Genomic DNA, 22,225 nt, shown 5'->3' with positions numbered 1-22,225 from the left:
CCTTTGATTATTTTCTCCTCGCGTAATTTGTGCCGCCCATATCGGCAGCAATTATCCCAGCAAGATATTTAGGGCTTTTACTTGTTCCCAACCACTGAAATGACACGACGTCATTTCTTATATTGAAATATTTTTGATTTTATTGTGAAGAAATGACTTCGTGTAATTGCAGTTGTTGGAAACAAGTGAAAAACCCTAAGTATCTTCCTGGAATGATGGCGGACCTAAGGACGCGGTGTACACTTCTAAGTAGTGGCCTTTCTGTTTAATATTTATCATGTGGTAAGACTCAACACACTATGTTCAAATTTAAGTACATATTCTGGGATTCCAACCAACCTCCAGGGAATTATCAAATAATGTGCCTCGCAAACGCAGGCTGCTCTCAACAATAGCATAAGATATTCATTCGTATTGATCCAAACATGGCAGTCTTGACGCAACATACGCACCAAGGTTATTTGATTTGCAAATTCTAAATAGGCAGATTGCGCCAATAACACTGTCGTGGTCTTGTTGAATTTTTCACTTGTGGTTTAAATAATTGTCTTTGGTTAAAGCGGTTTACGCGTTCTCAACCGATTTAGCCAATAATTTAATTAAACTAAGACCTCGTTTACATTGCACCGGATTGCTACCAGGGAAGGTTTATTTTCTATGTATTAAAAGTCGGCGATAACGTCCAATATCAGAGACACAAAATAGATTGAATCTATCAACTCAATAAAAATTTAATCCAACCAGTTACCCCCTTTAAAGCAAATGAAGATGTTGTGATGAGCACATCCGGTATAGCGCAAACGCAGCTTAGATGAAAGAATGCAACTTCAGGTCGGAAAATTAATGTGACGACTGTTCGCATTGAAAGACAGTTTAATAAATTAACACTCATATACAAACATTTTATGATTAAACTGTTACAATTTGACTTACAGCTAAAATTATTCAACGTGGAATTACATCCCTCGTAGTATTTATTATTTTGTTAACAGTTCACCATCGATTCACACATGAGACAGGCAAGCATAAAAACAATCCCAAGCCAAAGTCTCCAGTCCTTACAAATAATGGAAACTAATGAAATAGATTGAGAGACAGACAAAATGATAATGATCTTAACATACATTAATGTGCTATTTCTGCAATGGTTTTCAGATGACATAATTTGTTGTGATTTGAGTAAGTTCCTTTGTGGCAGTTAGTAAAATGCTGTTGGCTGGAAGTGTTTCAAATCCGGTTTTACAAGAATTCGCCAATCGTATCATCCATAAAACCACTTTATTGATAATCATGATTTATGTATTCATAGTGCAGAACAATGAAACACAACAAACTACGACAAAGTATGTCATGTGAAAACAAGTCCTATCGCATTTTCTCTGTTGTGCATAAACATTGGATTCGTCTACAACAATTTGTGGGGTTTTTCAGTTTATCCTAAAGAGTCATGAAAGGTGATGATCTTTCCACTGATTCCGTAGATGAATAATTTGTTTTATTATCCTCAAGTCTATCAGCATCTCTCATAACAAAATCAGTGGAGTAAACATATTTTCGTGTAAGTTTGTGTCCTTTGAAAATTCACGGGAAATTTCATCTTCATTTTGTTGCCTAGATAACATGACAAATTCGTCATGTAAGCCTGACTCAAGGCACCCAACAGAACCCATCTTATCCATTGATACCAAATCATTAGAATTACCAGCATCTGCGCAATCTTTAATGTCTTTTTTTTCTTGCTTGCTTAGCATAATTTCTCTGCGCAACAAAGGGTTTTTACGAGGACGTCCACGTTTTCGCTTTAAAATCACATTGTTGCGCCTTTTCTTTGCGCAGACGACTGTCCGTCGTTTAGCCTTAGGCTTAAATCCCCCAAGAAACTGTAATTCAGAACACGGATTTGTGTGAAATGATAATTGATCATTGACATTAGCAGATTCGGAGATATTGTTTATTGTCGTAGTAAGGATGGGTAAATCTTCCTTGTCAGCAGGATTTTCACAGCATTCAACACCCGAGTCATATGAACATGTGGCGCCGTCGGCAAGAAATTCTAAACAAAAAAGACAGTGTGCATTTGGCATACTTAATTGTTGTTTACGTACATGACACGAAATTTTGTTGCCTTTAATTAAAGATCTTCGAAAAATGTAATGTACTCTCTTCTTACATTAAAGTTTGCATGTTTAGACTGCGTTCACATGAGAACGGAACGAAACTCTAGCAGTATAGTTTCAAACCGTTTCACACTGTTAACACGATACCCAAAGAGTTATGCTGTTGTGATTAAACTACACCGGATTGATGCCGGCTTTTAGGCCATTCGAGTCATAATTATTTGAAGTCTTTAAATTTTTGCGGACCATATTCATCGCAGTGAGAGAGGTGTAAAAAATAATCGCAGAAAAGTATTGCGGAATTAAAGGTGATAAGGCTTAACCTTTATTCAGTCAATTAAGATGCTAACTATTGAATACGTATTTTAAAATGGAAAATATCAATGGCTAAAACTAACAATTCCAGAAGTGGATGTGAAGATGGATGAAGAAAGTCAATCACAGAGGTCTTTCACTTAAGACAATAAAAACTGATTAAAAAGTATTCAATTAACGAATATTCAGACATATTTAACAATAAGAAACAGTATTTAAAAAAGAATATCCAAAATCATCGTCTTATGCAGCACTCGATCATACCTGAGATCCTTCCATGATCCCTTTTCAGTCGTTTACTCGTATCGCGAAAACTGTATTTTTTTTCTGATGACTCGTTATCGGGACAACTGAACGCTCCTTTACCGCGTCGCTCACACGTCACACATTCACATTTGCAATTACTGTCACCAAAGAAATTATCGCCATAGTAACAAGTAATTTCTTCGCCTTCATCGATATCACGCAGAACTTTTACACACGCAGTGGAAACACCCGTTGAAACAAACTGCAAAATAGAAAACCAAACAACATAATAGAAGCACTCGATATTACATAATTTCATATGTACGTACGTCCTCGCCGGGAGCTAATTTTTAAATTTTTCAACCTACCTTGCAGTTAGGTCTACAATCTAAAATAGATGATAAAAAAAGTTAATATAGCTACATTGATATTTGACAAAGAATAGGATGTTTGGGGGTGTTAGAGGGGTGAAGAAAGAGTCGATGATTTTGAGTCTTTATGATGCAAATGCCATTGTGTTTCGACTGTTTTAATAATAGAAGTTCATAAAAAGGTTTTACATTGAAGTGCTAATGAAATATATTCTTCAATTCCTTTTTTACTAGCTTATTGACAAATTGACTGGGACTCGGGAAAGTGCATTACTTACAGTACTGACTATAGACAACGGCTTACATTAGAAAGTTGGTATACCAACTTGGAACAAACCCCCCTGAACAGGTCACAGCAATTAGCGGCACCTTACAAACGACTTATTCACAATACAAACAAACGATCAACAAAAAACATTACACTTCACACTAATTCACAATGACAATACACAATTGACACCCACACATACAACTAGAAATGTCACACCTAAATCACACATCACAACTAAAAATAAAAATATTACACAAATAATTCACTATGACAATACACATTTCCTGTACACCCATTACAATGACGTAAAAACCAGATAATAAATACGGCTAACCTGACGTTTACTCCTCATTTGACTCTAAAGATGACTACCGCTAAGGTTGTCGAAACGTCTGCCAACAACAAGAAAAACAGCTCTTCTCAGAACTATACCAACCTGGACGATTGACATTTACAAACATGTCACATTTCATAGCTAGTTTTTGTGCAATTATATTTTATTATATGCTTTGAATATCAAGGAAAAATATCATTTACTGTAATCCTATAATCTTTCTGTCCATAGAGTTACCACCAACACCATGCGACTCTCGTCCTTGTAAAAACAACGGTATCTGTTCAATTAATGGAGATACATTTTCGTGTGAATGTGCTGTTGGTTTTGAAGGCAACACTTGTGAAGGTTTGTAAAGTTTAAGTTTTCTTAAAGTAATTTGTAAAAAAATACAATTTTATATCAATGTATAAGAGTTGAATATGGGTCAAAAATGTTTTATAATCATTCAAATATCAGATACAACTTTGTTTTCACATACTGTGACTGGCATATCGTACCAATGGAAATTGTTTTGAATGTCTAAAACACAAACAAAACTACCTCATAAACATAAGCTACATATGATATTAGCAATAAAAGACAAACTTTTAAATGCATTTTTATTACAAAAAATTCTGATATATATTTTTTTTTTACTTTTAGTTACGAATGCATGTGCAAAAGGACCTTGTAAAAATGAAGGTGTTTGTACAATTGTTGGATCTTCTTATAAATGTGAATGTAAATTTGGTTTTACTGGAAAGAATTGCGAACGTAAGTCCACTCATACATTTTCTTAATGAAAAATTAATTTCCAAGAATTTTGGTACAAATTACGTAATTATAGCATAATTTATTAGACTTCAAACTTTTCATAAATTTTAGATGCAAAGTACCAACAGAACATTAACTTGAATTTAATTCAAGTTATTGTCATTAGTCGTTATTAATTGACATAGTTTTCTAATTTAACAAATAAATTTGGCAAAAAGACTGGAAATTTAAGTCAGAGTCGAAGTCACATATTTTTCATGTGCATATTAAAAACCGTGTTAGGGTTTATATATTATAGTCAGATTAGGAAGTTAAATACGAGAATTTAAACTTTTTCTAGATGTCTGGGGTAAGCTATTGTATTTTTTATAGGAAAATCCTTGTTTAATATGACACTGTTAATTTGTTACCCTAGATATTTTAATTTGTGTATTTGATGGTTTTTTATGATTTCCCTCTGACTGTCAGCCGCAATATTTTTGCTCCCGATTTTCATTCAACAGGATGCAGGTTTAGTGTAACAAATCCATACAATTATTCTATGTTTGACTGACTGTTGTGTTTGTAATCTAGTTTTATCTTGCAGCGTTTACTTCTGCTTTGCCTTTGAATAATTTTACGTCGTGCACGAGTGTTTATCAAAACGTATAAACGAAGACAACTTGTTTTTGTATTGATTATTTGTTATGATGACTTTCAACTTTTATAAACTTAAGCTTGTAGTATTCTGTCAGCATGGTCTCATTGATTTGAATATTAAAGTTGATAACTGATAAAATTTTATTTAAGATACTTGTTAATGCAACTTAAGCAATAAAACAAAATAAAAAAGTCTTTTGATGTACTTTTCTTTTCGATATATCTGCATATTACGATGTTTCCACTCTTCAATTTGACATTCAACCCCTCCCCAGTTGTGATCACTTGGCAACGGGTCTGAGTTTATTAACGTTCAAAACCAATTCAAAGCTACTTATGCACATAATCGTATAATATGTGATTATTTTTTACCTCCATTCTGTCATTCTGTATGCAACCAATGAATATTGTCAAATAATAATGTTGCTTCAAAGATTATATTTCTAGTCACAATAAAAACTTCCTTAATGAATTATTGCTCTGTCCTTTCATTTTTAAATATAAATTACGTTATTTATTTTAGTCAACGTTAAACCAGTCTGCGTAAATGCAAATTGGTGGTTATCTTTCGACAAACAAGGATGGTTAACTTGTGACACCACAAACCAGTTTATCACTGGATTATGGCGCAGCGCATTAAGTGCCAACAATGATGGACTTTACCGTCTTGAAGAAGCCAAATGCTGCCAATCTAGTCCAATATATATTGGGCAGAAAAGTATTTGCCAAAATGCTAACTGGTGGGATTCTTTGGACAAGTTAGTGTTTTTCCCCAGAATCAATCTTTTAACTGGTATTAATTGTCTGTTGGTTCATTTTCTCAGTTCTTTCTACTGAGAAAATGATGGAAACGTAAGAATTTTGGATACATTACTTGGACTATGATTTAAAATGATGAACTTTTGTGATTGTTTACTTTAACGTAAAAAATGCGTACCAGTATTTACAGGTTTTTTTTCAAATTTTGATCCAGGATGGTGCTTACTATTCTCACTTTCAATTTTGATTTTTATCAAGTTTTGTACTTTATTGTTTTTGTTACCTAATTGTGAACACTGATCGTATTAGTAGCAACCGATAGCCGAATCATTCTTAATAGTAGCGAGAGACTTGCCGAGCGGAAATCAAATTCGTGTAATAAAAATTAATGCCCAACTTAGGGCTCTAATCAAAACTTTATGTTGAGCATTAATTTTTATTACACGAATTGAATCATTCTTAGTCTCTAAACGTGGCAACTTAAACAGCTTTTCAATTCAGATCAAGGCGCAATGTCTTGAAAGTTGTCCTTTAATTTAGTGAGAAATTCTTTTCTTACGATCTTTTGTCCGTTGGTTTTCCATGTACTCAAAGCTAGCTACATTTTAACTTGTGTAGCAACACTTTCTAATGAAGATTTACGTGATTAAATTGACTTATTTAAGACTATACATAAATGTATAAATAATATGGAAAAATAAGCAGGATAAGCTGTTTAACTCTAAATGCTGAACAACAACCAAAAACGACTAAAAATAGTAAATGCAGTGCACTTTGTGTGTCATTCAATCATAAAAAAAATAAAGATAGAAACTTATTTCCTTAAAAATGTATTTCAGAAAAGGATGGAGTGTTTGTTCGAATGGATATTTTCTAAATGGTCTCTATTGCACAAACGGACACCACTTACACAACCTCGAAGAGGGAAAATGTTGCAAACCAGTCAATCATCCCGACAAGTATGGTGATTGTTACCATGAAAATATCAAAAATGAATTCAACAAAAAAGGATGGACAATGTGTAAAAAAGATGGCTACTACGTCACTGGATTAAGACGAGATTCTGGGGATTGGCTAAAGGACATTGACAATTTTAAATGCTGTAAAATGTGGAGTGGTAAGAATCACGAAAACTAATTCTTTTTAAATCATTAATTAAAAGTAAATGTTTCATTATCTCTGTTTGTGTAGGTTGAAGCTCCATGCCAACCACGTGATAAATAAGCAAGTAATGATTTTATAGAAAAACGTTGTTGTTGTAGTTAGAAACTGTTATTTCAGTTATTTTGTTAACTCATTTTTCAAATAAAACTTTGATACAAAAGGAATGTGGATATTTTTAACTTTTCATACCACAAATTGCATGTCCATGAAGTTTTAACGCAAGATTCCCTTCATTTCTATAATCATACTTGTCTGTATAGTTTTATTGTATGATTATACAGTATGTGCTTCGCTATTATGTTCGTGAGAACAGTGACGATAGTAGTATTCAAAATTGTGTATTTATTATTTGTTAAAAATCAGCTATCACTCCTACTTAGCGGGGAAATAATAATTTTTCACTACACATATGGCATAAAAAAGTAGAATCTTATAAACGACCAAATGCGATGTCATTGATCTATTGCTCTGAAATGGAGCTATAGTATAACAATCCAATTTTTTTTATCGATAATTACTATCAATTATTTTCTCGATTTATGCGTCAAAAAATGGGAAAGCTGAATATTCTCGCAAACTAAAAACAAACAAATCGTCGTAAACAATGTAAGGAGTGATTTCAATTTCATCAAAATTGTACACCAAGAAACTTAGCTACTTGTTATAAAACGTTCTTGAACAGAACATATCAAATGAATGGACATATTGATCGTCACAAAAAGACAAAAAGTTATTCCTTGTCGAAATCCTCCTCACCATCGCTCAATTTCCACAGTATGGCCTTCTGCTGTCCTTATATATTTGAATTAAAACTGCTCATCTTGTGTCTTGCTCTTGTTTTCATGAAATTTTACGTATGTTTTTTCATTGAAATATAGGATAAATCATAAACACTAATGTTCATCATATTAAAATGGAAATGGTAAAAATGACCTCATAAATTTAAACTTATTGTTTGGCACTTTGGCTTGTCACGTTCGTTGATGAAAATAAACAGTTAAAAGAAAAAAAACTCTTTCACAGAATATGTGGTTGATAGTCACCATTTATTTCGCCTAGTTATACCAAATGACATTGCATTTATTGCAGTAACGTCACAATTATGCTTTTTTAAGGAAATTGATAATTTTACGATAAAATGAGGGTATTGACAATTATTTGAGCTTGATTTCTCATGTTTCCGGACAAAAAGAACTAGAACAGTGTTAACTAATACTGGTATTGTTCTCCTTTTTAGACTAACTGAATGGCAAAATATTTGTTTTTTGCTGCATTGTATTAAAATTAACTAATTTTCTATTAGTTCCAGTTCCCTTAAAAGATGGTTTGAATTTTGGTGCTCATAGATGTATGGGGTGAGCACTGATATCATGCGAATTAAATTTGAAATTGTAAAAATGACTTTTTCATCTTCTTTAAACTGAAAGCTAGAGTTGTCACATTTGTTCTTGAAAGATAACTAAGGAATTTATTAGAATAATGATATGGTTTAGAGTTGATAAACAGGACAGCATCTTATCTCAGAGAAGCTCGTCATATTGATTTTCTATAGATTGACATTCACAAAAATTGTTCTTAAAGTTGTTTGCCAAGAGAAACAGGAGGTCCTGTTGTTGATAGCATTGTTTCCAAACAAAGCAACTTTTTCATGTTTTTTATCTAAAATAAGCCAGACACAACAAGTAATAACAAGATCATTCTCGCCATCTCCAATGTATTCTCATTTAACGTTAATGTTTGTGATTTATTTCCAGAAAATAAGCACGTTGCCAAAGTTTCGTCTGCCAAAATCCATTTATTACCATGGAAGATTTAACAACCACAGAATAAGAATATACAGGAGGGTCACTCGTGTCGGAACCTTTCATATTTTTATCTTCGCGCACGTTGTGCTGCGCATATCGGATGCCATTATTTCAGCAAGATATTTGTGGTTTTTCGCTTATTTACAACCGTCAAAACGACATGGCGTCATTTCTTATATTGAAATATTATCGATTTCATTACAAAGAGATGATATCATGTTGTTCCTGAGGTTGGAAACAAATGAAAATGTGTAAATATCTTGCTGGAATATTGGCATCCATGAGAATGCGATGCACACTTTGGTGGCCCTTCTGTGGAAAATCGATGCTGACTGATGCATCTATGCCTACGATCAATAAAATTTCAATCTAACCATAGATATAACAAACCTAGATTTCTGACGTATATACTAGTTATACGCATTGATATGTAAATAATACTGGATAACGCATCATTGATGATCTTAGATTTAGTAGACATAGGTTGGTGACGCATCTCATTCGCGAGGACACCATATAATCCAAGAGTATTCCAAGATGGCGTATTAGGTTGTATTACAACTTTAATGTTTTTCAAACATTACGCCAATTTTTTATAAATTTTTCTTCTCCAATCGACCTATTTTGACAAAATACGTTTATTTTCCATCTTTTGCGCAAATAATGGACTCCTTAGATGAAACATTCATGAAAATATCCCTTTCCGAATTTATTGTGAAGCATGGCAATTGGTCACTTGACCTGTTTGTGTAATTTCTCTCCACGTACAGTCAATTATACTGCGAAAACTTCTAAACAGAGATACTTTTGGACTACGAAAACCTATGCTCATTCATTTTTGAGTTGAATGAAAAGTCATAGAGCTTACGTCAGTAGAAAAGGGTAAAAATGAATCGATAAACGACTATTTGATAAGAACTAAAAAATCTGTAACTGCTTTAAAGTACGCATGCAAAATTTTATTGAAGAGTATTAGAACGTCACCGAAAAGGTTTATTTTCTTGAGGTAATGGTAATTTTAGGGTAAGTATGGTGGCACATAAAAATTTATGATTAACAAAAAAGCAACTGGTGAAGTAGTAACTAAATAATGCACTTTTTGACGACGAACGTTATCATGGTCTTACGTTTTGGCCTACAAACTACGGCCCTCTGTCTCCCTCTGCTTTCTTGTGAGCAATATGCAACAGCGTTTTGTAAGCACAAAATTACACTGTTTTCTTGGGGTGACGTAAAAATGTTATAATTAAGTTTGCTACAAAGTATTCAGAAAGTATTTACTGCATTTACCTGACTCAATTGTATATTTTGCGTTCATTAACGCACATGTGTATAGTGATTAGTCCTGAATTGTAGTAAGTACTTGGAGAACGGGGGTAGCGAAAAACTACAGAAACCTCAAAATTAAGTTCAACTGACATTTATCATGATTTTAAACATTTTTAAAAAAATTCTGGATGTAACTAGTTATGACTGTTAAAAGAAAACATGACGTGTAACCATGATCTTTAGCGCCGCAAAACTTTGTTTTACCAGCTGACTATTCATCAAAGTATAGTGAAAATGTATAGAGAACATTCATGTTTTGTAAGAGCTATCGATATTCCTATTAAAATGATGTACGTAGATGACACAATCACAGCACTACATGCAGACAAGATTAATTACTTTTACACTCGCATCAACAAACAAACTTAACTGCTCTGACTGCCACACCTCCTATTTCGGAACACTAGCAGGAACGTAAACATAAGACTTACTGAACACAAACGAGCTACAAAGAAACAAGACAAAACCTATAACATTGCCGAACATCACCGACTTCACAACATTAACTGGGACTTGGCAAAAGGCATTACTTACAGCACTGACTACAGACAACGGCTTACATTAGAAAGTTGGTCTACAAACTTAGAACAAACCCCCTGAACAGATCACAGCAATTACCGGCACCTTACAAACGACTTATTTACAATACAATCAAAGATCAACTAAAAACATTCTCCACCTAAACGATCTCCAATTCTCCATCTATAAATATGTAACGATACTTCCCGACTCAAATTATTTACTTTAAGCTATATCACCTTAGCTACATCTCATAAAACATATAGTTATTGATTTAAACTAACTATATTCATACACCGCGACAAAGTTTAAATTTATATGTTAGTTTGGGGAAGGCGTTTATTAGAGAAAAGTGTTTATTACGGAGGGTCGTCTAATAAATTCAATGATTTATTATATTTGAGAGTGCTAAAGTATTTATAAGATCATCTAGCTACGTTACATGCATAGACAGAGTCATTAAAACATTGTATCTATAAAACAAATCAGGTATATAATATTTTAAGTGCTGTTGAGTTATAAGTAGCATTTTCTATACATTCATCATATTGCTAGCGATTTTAACTATTATTAAAATTTTCAAATAAATTTGGTCTGACGTTTGTTTGCTCATTATTTAAATACTTATTACCGTAACTGCAAAAAAGATTTTTCTCTCCCATTATTTATACAAACCATTATCTTAAAAACAGTATAGCTTTGCCCAAAACATTACTTGTTTCTTTTCAATTAATTGCGTTAGAATGGATGGTTTGCTCGTGATAGATGAGAAACAGTAAGTATAAAACGTTTAACGTCGTCTTAACTTATAAGTGCCTAATAACGGTACAGTGTCAAAAGAAGTTAATTGAAACGTTGCTTGGTTTATTAACTAACTATAAGAAGAACTCTTGTAAACAAAAAGATAGAACTTGAAAGCAAAAAAAAACCGTTTTCGCTCCATGCTTCCTGATACCTTTTTATGCATAAGGCACTAGAACGCTGCATGTTAAGGTTTGGGTATGAGATTTTGGCCCCTTCCACGCTATCCAACTTGGGGATGTCAATAGCAAGCTTCCGCCCATCAGACCCCGAGATCACTTGCGATAGGCTTTGCTCGGAGTACGCAGGGAGAGTGCGGTCGCGACCCGAAACGTCTGGACTCCTAAGCCACTGCATACATATCGCACCAAGCTTCCACTGCTAGTTGACATATATTATACATATATTTAGCTTTATATTTATATACATAAATTCAAAGGCCTTACAACAGTTGTGGTATTATTGAAGTCACTACTGCGCAAGCCCAGACGATTTCTTTAATAATTTGCGATTAAGTGAGCTAAATGCCACAACTTTAGTGCAAGTACATATGGTTAGTCATTGCCATGAGACCACGCTTGCTTGTAAACAATCAATTAACCTGATAATGACTTTGAAATGAAGTCAAAATGATGCTTTTAGGCCTTGTCTCTTGCATATATAAATCTTATCTGGAGTTTACAAGATGCTATTTTTGGAGTATGTTTCATGTTATCATTTATTCTATGGATTCATACTGTAATAAAATGTAAAGAATTTGGGTTGTTTAAACAACTTATTTTGCACGCAGTAAAGTTAAATTTAATCTGATGCAATTTTCCAACAATATTGCAATATTTTTGCAATATTTACTGAGATAAGGCCGTTTTAATTAAGACAGAGTTTTTTTAGAGAAGCAGAAAATTAGTGAAATACCTACTCAAATAATATTATTTTTAAAGTAGTACTGCATTTGAACTGCAGAAGTAAGATGTCCTTTTCATTATCATTTTTAAATGAATGAAACAATATATAGAAAAAACGGACAATTTTTGTTCATGTGTATGGCTACGTGCTTCACCTGTACATATTTAATTATTAATGCCCATATTTACATTTTTTGTTTTTCAAACCTGCTTTCTTACGTTGACAAAGTGATATAAATTGTTGTATTGTACGGTTTTTCTGTAAAAACATGAAGCATAATTTAAGTGTAATGTTCCCCTTTTTAAATTTTTGTTAATAGCATAACTTTTTCAGTTATTGAGTAGAACGAGGAGATCATTTTTTTATGCTCTACCCTTTATAAATAGAGTAAACATCATTAAACATAAGGTAATCATCATTTCATTACAGAAAACTACTTAAAGAAACAAACGCTATAAAAGCTAATATGTTTATGGTGATTAACTTATATCTAAGCTGCTTTTACTTTGACGAGGATGTTTATGTAAGATAAAATGTTTTTAAAAAAATCTATAAAGGTGCAGTTGGCAATATTTTTGTGTTTTGAATATTTTCTTCAAATCAGTTGTTTCAACTTTTGCTATGATTCTTCACACAAAGGTAAGGCACATTGTGTAGAAAATAGTATAAATAAATTTGGTCGTGAAATATAAAAAAATTGCGTTTACATCCAGAATCTTTTCTCTTATCAAAATTATTTTTGCCATATTTCGTGTTTATTTTAGGTCAGAGGCTATGGACCGATATATATAAAAAAATTGATGTCAAAAGTGAGATCGAATGCATTGTTTCCTGCGTTAAGGAATCATGTTGTCGATCTATAAACCACAGGAGAAAATTAAGTCAAGGAAATTGGAGTCTCTGTGAAATGTTACATAGTGTTCTCAACAACAGCAATGAAAACGATTTAAAACGTAATCGATTTTATGATTACATTTTTTTCAGCTCCCCATTCAAGGTAAAAATAAATTTTAAGTCAATAGAAGAATAATTGTGTTGGTAAAGATGTTCTTTCAGGAATACATAAGTATTATGTCAAAAAAATGTATATCTAGTTATGTAATATCTTAAAATATCTGTTATTTAAACACAAATTGCTTGTTCTCCATCACAAATATTAATTTTTGTTGTTTAGGAGTACAATAAAACATGCGAAGTCCAATCATGTAAGTTTAGATGGTTTTTACATACACTGTGGTTTTTTATTTTGATGTAAATATAAGAAATTTTAATTTATCCTTAGCACTCAACAAAAGTTACGATTTGCTTTTCAAAAATGCACATGTTGAGAACGTGATTCTATTGGATAATATGATGCCCAATATGTCTGCGATAACGTTGATGTTTTGGATAAAGATAAACTCAAGTCAACGAATGGCGTTGTTTTCTTACGCTATAGAAGATAGTCCCGAGGAATTTTTTGTTGGCGTTGAAAGAAATTGCCTTGTCGTCATAATGCAGTCCCATCATATTTTGTAAGAGGAAAATGTTATAGTTTACTTTCTTTCTTATTGGCAACAACTCTTTAAAATTGCACATTTAAAACTGTATTAGTTGCGTTAGCTTTAAAATAGCTTATAACACGAAATATTTTTAGTTTCAGAAGACATAAACACAATACATTAAACTATTTGGTGTTATTGCGAATAATCATACTCCTTTATTTGCATCGTTCATTAATCAAAAGTATGTTGAAATGCACAAAAAATGCCATTTTGAACACAACACAATCATTTTTATAGCAAGAAATTTGCATTAGGTTGATTTGTATTAGTTTTATAGGTGGCCCAAAAGTCCGTTTAAGATTTCTATTCAATCGATATGTTTATATAATAAATACATTATTTGTTTTATGTACATTGTTTGTCACGCAAGCGATCTCGCGTGACTTCAACGTTTGTATGCTTTAAAAGGTCTTATATTTTAGCAAGGTTGGCAACTCTTAACACAAAATTACCGACCGTTAACACAAACATTTTCACAAAACTGCAAATATCACATAAGTACATGGCAAAACACGTAAAACAATATCACGTAGGTTTTCCTAAAAATTTGCCAAAACCCCTTACAACATTTGCATTTTTTTATACTTCGAAATACATTTGAGTATTATAAAAGTACAAAAATATTGTAAATTTATTTGTGATTTAGTGTGTCAAATATTGCACATAAATGAAATTATGTATTTACTATTTACATAAATTGATTGAATAAAAATACTTGAACAGATTTCTATGCCGCATATGGTAGTTTACATATAAAACTTTAGATATGCACTGTTTTAAAACATAGGTATTCATGCTAAGTTGCATGTTTTTCCTTATTGATATTTGGTCCAAAGTTAGTATAAAAGAGGGGATTTGGTGACAACAGAACACACTGAGAATGTGAAGTAAAAAAAAAATTTCGTTCATTAAAAAAAATTTCCAGTTTCTTTATTTGTATTCCATTAAAATAGCGTTTAACAATTCTCAAAAAACAACTTGTTTCGGATAAAGAAGTCTAGAAGTATGCAATTACGATATAAAGCTTTTTATTTAATGAAAATTATACTAGTTGACTTAAACTTACTTCTATTCGTTATATAATAGAAAACTCAACATTTCGGCAATCAACGACAGTATCTGGCATCACCTGGCCATCATCATTGGTCGCACTCGTAAAAAAATATTTCTTGATGGAAGTACAATTTATAACCAAACTATGGTCAATCATTCATTACCTTTGTTACGTGGTGGTGGTGTTGTTGCTATTGGTCAAAAACTTGAATGTGAGAATGGAGTTTTTAATCCAAATATGTCATTTGTTGGTGAAATAAGTTATTTAAACTTGTGGAATCATGACGTTGTTTGTGAGAATTCCAGTCCTATGGTGCTGATTAATGATAAATGCACCACTGGTCTAAATAAAAGTACTCTTGTAGTCAAGTGGAATCATGTATACCAATTTACAAGTGAAAATGTTGTTAAAGTGCCCTCATTACGTAAGTTTAGTAAGTTTAATTGGCTTTTTAACTCCAATAATTTTATAATCAAGATGACGTATTTTAAAACAATTCTAAGTAAAAAAACTACCAGTGCATTTTACTAAAACTCATTTTCTTTCAAGTGGTTATGACTTGTTAATGTTTTAAAAAAAGAGAAAATTTTACTTATTAGATTAAAGTAAAAAGGTGCAAAAAAAGAAATTTATGTTGTAAATTTAAGATATGTAGATATCAAATTTATGTTGTAAATTTAAGTTCATTTTTTCACACTTTGATACGAAATAGTTGTTCGTTCATAAATAAATTTATCCCTGAAAGTTCATCATCTGTTATGTAGAAAAAACATGCAGTAACAAAGGAGAAATTTTCCCAGAATGCGGATCTGCTTGTGCAAAAACATGTCGTGGTATATCACATGGTTTGAAATGCAGTGAAAGATGCATTCCTGGATGCCAGTGTCCAAAAGGATCTTACTTGGACGAAAAGAATCGTTGTGTTCCTATGAAGGAATGCCCATGTTTCTTTGAAGGAAATTATTACAAGGCGGGTGAAAGTGCCAATGTTGGACGTTGTAAAACCTGGTCGGTATTTCTTTAAGCATAATTATGTCAATAATTTTTATCTTCACTATAGTTTTGTTTTTTTTTTGTTTCGTGTCTTTTCTTCAGTACGTGTAATATGGGAGCTATGGATTGCGTGGAAGACCGAAATTGCTCCTCCAAAAGTAAGAACAACATTGCGTTTTTAAGGCTTGAAAGATGTCCAAATAAGAAAAGTGAAATGCAGTGATTAATCACCTGCAAAATGTTGCCAATTGAATTTTATATTAAAAATTTATGAACATGAATTTTGTCAAACAAAAAACCATTAACAATTAGCTGTAAAACATTCTCTTCTTAGCTACACAAGAAGATTTTAAAGTTTGTTTAACATATATAAACTCTTTCGTTATTTAATTCTTTAACCTATTCAAACCTATTCTAACAAACGCTTAGTATACTAAATATGTTTCTAGGTCCTTGTAAATCGTTCCCGTGCAAAAATGATGGTCGTTGTCTCAAGGAAGGAGATACATTCTCTTGTATTTGTATCAATGGATATCATGGCAAAACTTGTGAAGGTTTGTTATGTTACACTTACAATTAAGCAACTGTACAAGTCAAATAACAATTCTTTTTGTTGTTACTACTTCAAGTTTCATGCAAAATGCAAACATCAGGTAACTGAATTGCGAAAAACGATGAAATTGAATTTTTCTATTACATAACGTTAATTATTTGCTTACGAGCGTAGTTTTTGTTAAAAAGCCTGTTTGCATGTTAACCACTATGATTTACTGAAAAATCTCCGCACGTTCCCCTTTCAGTCGTTGCACTTTATTAGGCTACCTTGTATATTAAATACGTAATTAATTTAAGAGGAAGAAGTTAAGAAAGTATTGGCCCCATGATGCACTCACTGATTTGGCTGTACTAGATTTGCGTTTACGCAATGAATTAACTGGCTTTCTACCACTTAAATCTAAGCAGTGAAATGTCAGATGTCATAAAAAATGGCAGAAAAATGAGTTGGACTCATTTATAGAAGAATATTTGACGCCATTTATATACTTAAACAAACAGATATGTTTGCAAAAGTTTTCCAACATTAAAATTCTGAGTGTTTATTCTCAAAATTGCACCTTATTTATTTACCCTTCAGTAAGGGTTTTTAAGCCTGTCAATTTGACTGTCATTGTGTAACAGAAATATTATATTTTGTTTGTAATGAGAAATTTTTTTATGTTTCTTTCTTTTATCTTCTTTTAGCTTCTTGATGCCATAAAAATATCACCTTTTTATATTTTCGTTCTTCCTAAATAAAAAAGAAATATAAAATAGGTTTACCACATTAAAGTGGGTTTCTCCGAAACTACTGCGGTTTAATATACAAATAGTAGTTATCACATTAAATTTGGTATGCTCACAGATTGTAAAAAAATATTTGTAAATTTTGGTCATTAAACAACTTTAAGAAAAATTCTATATCATTGTTATTTAAAATTTATGTCTTATATTTAGTTTTCATGCAATTATATTTAATTATATGCGTGGAATATCAAGGAAAAATATCATTTACAGTAATCCTATAATCTTTCTGTCCATAGAGTTACCACCAACACCATGCGACTCTCGTCCTTGTAAAAACAACGGTATTTGTTCAATTAATGGAGATACATTTTCGTGTGAATGTGCTTCTGGTTTTGAAGGCAACACTTGTGAATGTTTGTAAGGATTAAGTTTTGCTTGAAGTGATTTGTGAAAAGTATAATTTGACATCTATGTATAAGAATTGAATATGGGTCATAAAATGTTTTATAATCATTCAAATATCAGATACAACTTGGTTTTCACACACTGTGACTGGCATATCGTACCAATGGAAATTGTCTTGAATGTCTAAAACACAAACAAAACTACCTCATAAACATAAGCTTCATATGACATTAGCAATAAAAAACAAACATTTAAATGCATTTTTATCATAGAAAATTGTGACTAATAATTTTTTAATTTTAGTTACGAATGCATGTGCAAAAGGACCTTGTAAGAATGAAGGTGTTTGTACAATTGTTGGATCTTCTTATAAATGTGAATGTAAATTTGGTTTTACTGGAAAGAATTGCGAACGTAAGTCCACTCATACATTTGCTTCATGAAAATGTGATTTCCAAGAATTTTCGTACAAGTTACGTAATTATAGCATAATTTATTAAACTTTAAACTTTTCATAAGTTGTAGGTGCATTGCACCAAGAGAACATTAACTTGAATTTAGGTCAAGTTATTGTCATTAGGCGTTATTAATTGACATAGTTTTCTAATTTTACCAATAAATTCGGCAAAAAGACTGCAAATTTAAGCATATACCTGGGTAATCATTTCATAAGTGGCTTGAAGAGTCAATGATTTTTCCAAAGTATACCAGGATATTTGTTGACACCTGGTACGAAACATGCTTCTTCAATATACAACCGGGGATTGTTAAGTAAAGATTCAATAACAAAGTGCACAATATAATTTAAGTTTAATAAAACATAAGTTTCTTGACATTGTTGCAAATTTTACTATAAACTGCTGCTTTAAAAAGCAGCGAGTTTTTCAATGTGTGCCACGTCCTGTCAACTAGACCCAGTCACAGCACCTCACGGTCAAATACGAAAAAAGACAACTTTGAGGCCCAAAACTTCAAGGAAGATCAAATTTTCGTGTAATAAGATATATTGCAAATATGTGCTGTAGGTGATTTAGGCATTTTTACAGTCCAAATCTAAGCCAATCTCCTAAACACACAAACTTTTAAACGAACCAATCACAATTAAGATGCAAACTGGTGACTTTTTCGTAAGGCCTTCACAATGCTAAGTATCACATTTTTAAATCAAAATCACAAAACTTGCTTGTGATATGAGAAAGTAATTTCTAAAAAAAAACATTTATTCAAAAATTTGTAATCGAAATTAAAGTTGAAGAAAATTCTGTTCTAACACGTATTGTCAGTCGGCAAATGTTGACGAATTTTTAAAATAAAATCGGTAATCGGCACAAGTGAAAGCGTAGATGAAGGAAAATATATATGAGTAAAAATTTTATCTTACTATAGTCAGATTAGGAAGTCAAATACAAGAATTTAAACTTTGTTTAGATGTCTGGGTAAGCTATTATATTTTTATGGAAAATCCTTATTTAATATGACACTGTAAATTTGTTACCCTAGATATTTTAATTTGTGTATTTGATGGTTTTTTATGATTTCCCTCTGGCTGTCAGCTGCAATATTTTTGCTCCCGATTTTCATTCAACAGGATGCAGGTTTAGTGTAACAAATCCATAAAATTACTCTATGTTTGACTGACTTTTGTGTTTGTAATCTAGTATTATCTTGCAGCGTTTACTTCTGCTTTGCCTTTGATTAATTTTACGTCGTGCACGAGTGTTTATGAAAACGTATAAACGAAGACAACTTGTTTTGTATTGATTATTTGTTATGATGACTTTCAAATTTATAAACTTAAGCTTCTGGGGTTCTGTCAGCATGGTCTTATTGATTTGAATAATAAAATTGATAACTGATAAAATTTTATTTAATATACTTGTTAATGCAACTTAAGCAATAAAAAAAATAAAATAAGTCTTTTGATGTACTTGTCTTTTCAATATATCTCCATATTACGATGTTTCCACTCTTTAATTTGACATTCACCCCTCACCCCAGTTGTGATCACTTGGCAACGGCCAAGAGTTTAATAACGTTCAAACCACTTCAAAGCTACTTATGCACATAATCGCATAATATAGGATTATTTTTTACCTCCATTCAGTATGCAACCAATGAATACTGTCAAATAATAATGTTGCTTCAAGGATTTATTTTTAGCCACAATAAAAACTTCTCTAATGAATTATTGCTCTGCCCCTTCATTTTTAAATATAAATTACGTTATTTATTTTAGTCAATGTTAAACCAGTCTGCGTAAATGCAAACTGGCGGAGGTCTTTCGACAAACAAGGATGGTCAACTTGTGACACCACAAACCAGTTTATCACTGGCTTATATCGCAACAAATTAAGAGTCAACAATGATGGACTTTACCGTCTTGAAGATGCCAAATGCTGCAAATCTAGTCCAATATATATTGGGCAGAAAAGTATTTGCCAAAATGCAGACTGGTGGGACTCTTTCAACAAGTTAGTATTTTTCCCCAGAATCAATTTTTTAACTGGAATTAATTGTCAATCGTTTAACTGGTATTAATTGTGGTTCATTTTCTCAGTTCTTGTTGCTAAGAAAATGAAGGGATTTGGATACATTACTTGGACTATGATTTAAAATCTTTAAATTTTATGATTGTTTAGTTTAACGTAAAAAATGCGTACCAATATTTACAGGTTTTTTTGAAAGGTTGATCCCGGATAGTGCTTACTATTCTCAATTTCAAGTTTGATTTTTTTTTAAGTTTTGTACTTTTATGCTTTTGTTGCCTAATTGTGAACACTGATGGTATTAGTAGCAACCGAGAGCCAAATCATTCTTAGCCTCTAAACGTGGCAACTTGAACAGCTTTTCAATTAAAAACAAGGCGCAATGTCTTGAAAGTTGTCCTTTAATTTAGTGAAAAAAATTTTTTACGTTCTTTCGTCTGTTGGTTTTCCATGTGCTCGTAGCTATCTACATTTTAACTTGTGTAGCAACACTTTCTAATAAAGATTTACGTAATTAAATTGACGCACTCAAGACTGTACAGATAAACATATAAATAATTTGAAAAAATAAGCAGGATAAGCTGTTTAACTCTCAATGCTTAACAACAACCAAAAACGACTAAAAATAGTAAATGCAATCATCTGTGTGTGTCATTCAATCATAAAAAAAATAAAGATTGAAACTTATTTCCTTAAAAATGTATTTCAGAAAAGGATGGAGTGTTTGTTCAAATGGATATTTTCTAAATGGTTTCTATCGCTCAAACGGACACCACTTACACAACCTCGAAGAGGGAAAATGTTGCAAACCAGTCAATCATCCCCACAAGTATGGTGATTGTTACCATGAAAATATCAAAATGAATTCAACAAAAAGGATGGACAATGTGTAAAAAGATGGCTACTACGTCACTGGATTAAGACGAGATTCTGGGATTGGCTAAAGGATATTGACAATTTTAAATGCTGTAAAATGTGGAGTGGTAAGAATCACGAAAACTAATTCTTTTTAAATCATTAATTAAAAGTAAATGTTTCATTATCTCTGTTTGTGTAGGTTGAAGCTCCATGCCAACCACGTGATAAATAAGCAAGTAATGATTTTATAGAAAAACGTTGTTGTTGTAGTTAGAAACTGTTATTTCAGTTATTTTGTTAACTCATTTTTCAAATAAAACTTTGATACAAAAGGAATGTGGATATTTTTAACTTTTCATACCACAAATTGCATGTCCATGAAGTTTTAACGCAAGATTCCCTTCATTTCTGTAATCATACTTGTCTGTATAGTTTTATTGTATGATTATACATGTATATGGGCTTTACTATTTAGTTCGTGAGAACAGTTACGACAATAATATTCAAAATTGTGTATTTGTTATTTGTTATTTGTTAAAATCAGTTATCGCTCCTACTTAGCGGGAAATAATAATTTTCACTACACATATGGCATAAAAAAGTAGAATCTTATAAACGACCAAATGCGATGTCATTGATCTATTGCTCTGAAATGGAGCTATAGTATAACAATTCAATTTTTTTTATCGATAATTACTATCAATTATTTTGTCGATTTATGCGTCAAAAAATGGGAAAGCTGAATATTCTCGCAAACTAAAAACAAACAAATCGTCGTAAACAATGTAAGAAGTTATTTAAATTTCATCAAAATTGTACACCAAGAAACATAGCTACTCCTTATAAAACGTTCTTGAACAGAACATATCAAATGAATGGACATATTGATCGTCACGAAAAGACAAAAAGTTATTCCTTGTCGAAATCCTCCTCACCATCGCTCAATTTGCACAGTATGGCCTTCTGCTGTCCTTATATATTTTAAATAAAACTGCTCGTTATGTGTCTTCATACTATATAAAACTCAAAAGAAAAAAACCCCCGTTTTCGGTTCATGCTTCCCGATACCTTTTTAAGCGCAAGGCACTAGAACGCTGCATGTTAACGTTTCGGTAGGAGATTTCTGCCCCTTCCACGCTATCCTACTTGGGGGTGTCAATAACAAGCTTCCGCCCATCAGACCCCGAGATCACCTGCGATAGGCTTTGCTCGGGGTTAGCAGGGAGAGTGCGGTCGCGACCCGAAGCGTCTGGACCCCTAAGCCACTGC

The 22,225-nt window shown here is 32.2% G+C and overlaps 2 protein-coding genes across 2 annotated transcripts; one reads left to right on the top strand and one right to left on the bottom strand.

The window, feature by feature from the left end:
- Positions 1 to 1,523: 1,523 nt before the first annotated feature.
- Positions 1,524 to 3,793, bottom strand: LOC124457207 (histone-lysine N-methyltransferase Suv4-20-like). The gene is made up of 4 exons (XM_047007488.1): positions 3,757 to 3,793; positions 3,047 to 3,066; positions 2,697 to 2,940; positions 1,524 to 2,053 (listed from the first exon to the last, which is right to left on the bottom strand). The coding sequence occupies exons 1-4, from the start codon at positions 3,791 to 3,793 to the stop codon at positions 1,524 to 1,526; spliced, it is 831 nt and encodes a 276-aa protein (XP_046863444.1).
- Positions 3,794 to 13,630: 9,837 nt separating this feature from the next.
- LOC124457821 (neurogenic locus notch homolog protein 2-like) lies at positions 13,631 to 21,292 on the top strand. The gene is made up of 10 exons (XM_047008013.1): positions 13,631 to 13,846; positions 14,963 to 15,354; positions 15,695 to 15,938; positions 16,026 to 16,081; positions 16,373 to 16,477; positions 17,504 to 17,620; positions 17,916 to 18,026; positions 19,849 to 20,083; positions 20,808 to 21,081; positions 21,156 to 21,292. Exons 1-9 carry the CDS (start codon positions 13,683 to 13,685, stop codon positions 20,989 to 20,991), a joined length of 1,608 nt encoding a protein of 535 aa, XP_046863969.1. The 5' UTR covers positions 13,631 to 13,682; the 3' UTR covers positions 20,992 to 21,081; positions 21,156 to 21,292.
- The last annotated feature ends 933 nt before the right edge of the window (positions 21,293 to 22,225 follow it).

The sequence above is a fragment of the Xenia sp. Carnegie-2017 genome, unplaced genomic scaffold (assembly GCF_021976095.1).
Source record: "Xenia sp. Carnegie-2017 unplaced genomic scaffold, XeniaSp_v1 HiC_scaffold_6, whole genome shotgun sequence".
Classification (NCBI taxonomy): Eukaryota; Metazoa; Cnidaria; class Anthozoa; order Malacalcyonacea; family Xeniidae; genus Xenia; species Xenia sp. Carnegie-2017.
Note: the sequence above shows the minus strand (reverse complement) of the source record. Positions and strands in the feature narration are given on the sequence as shown.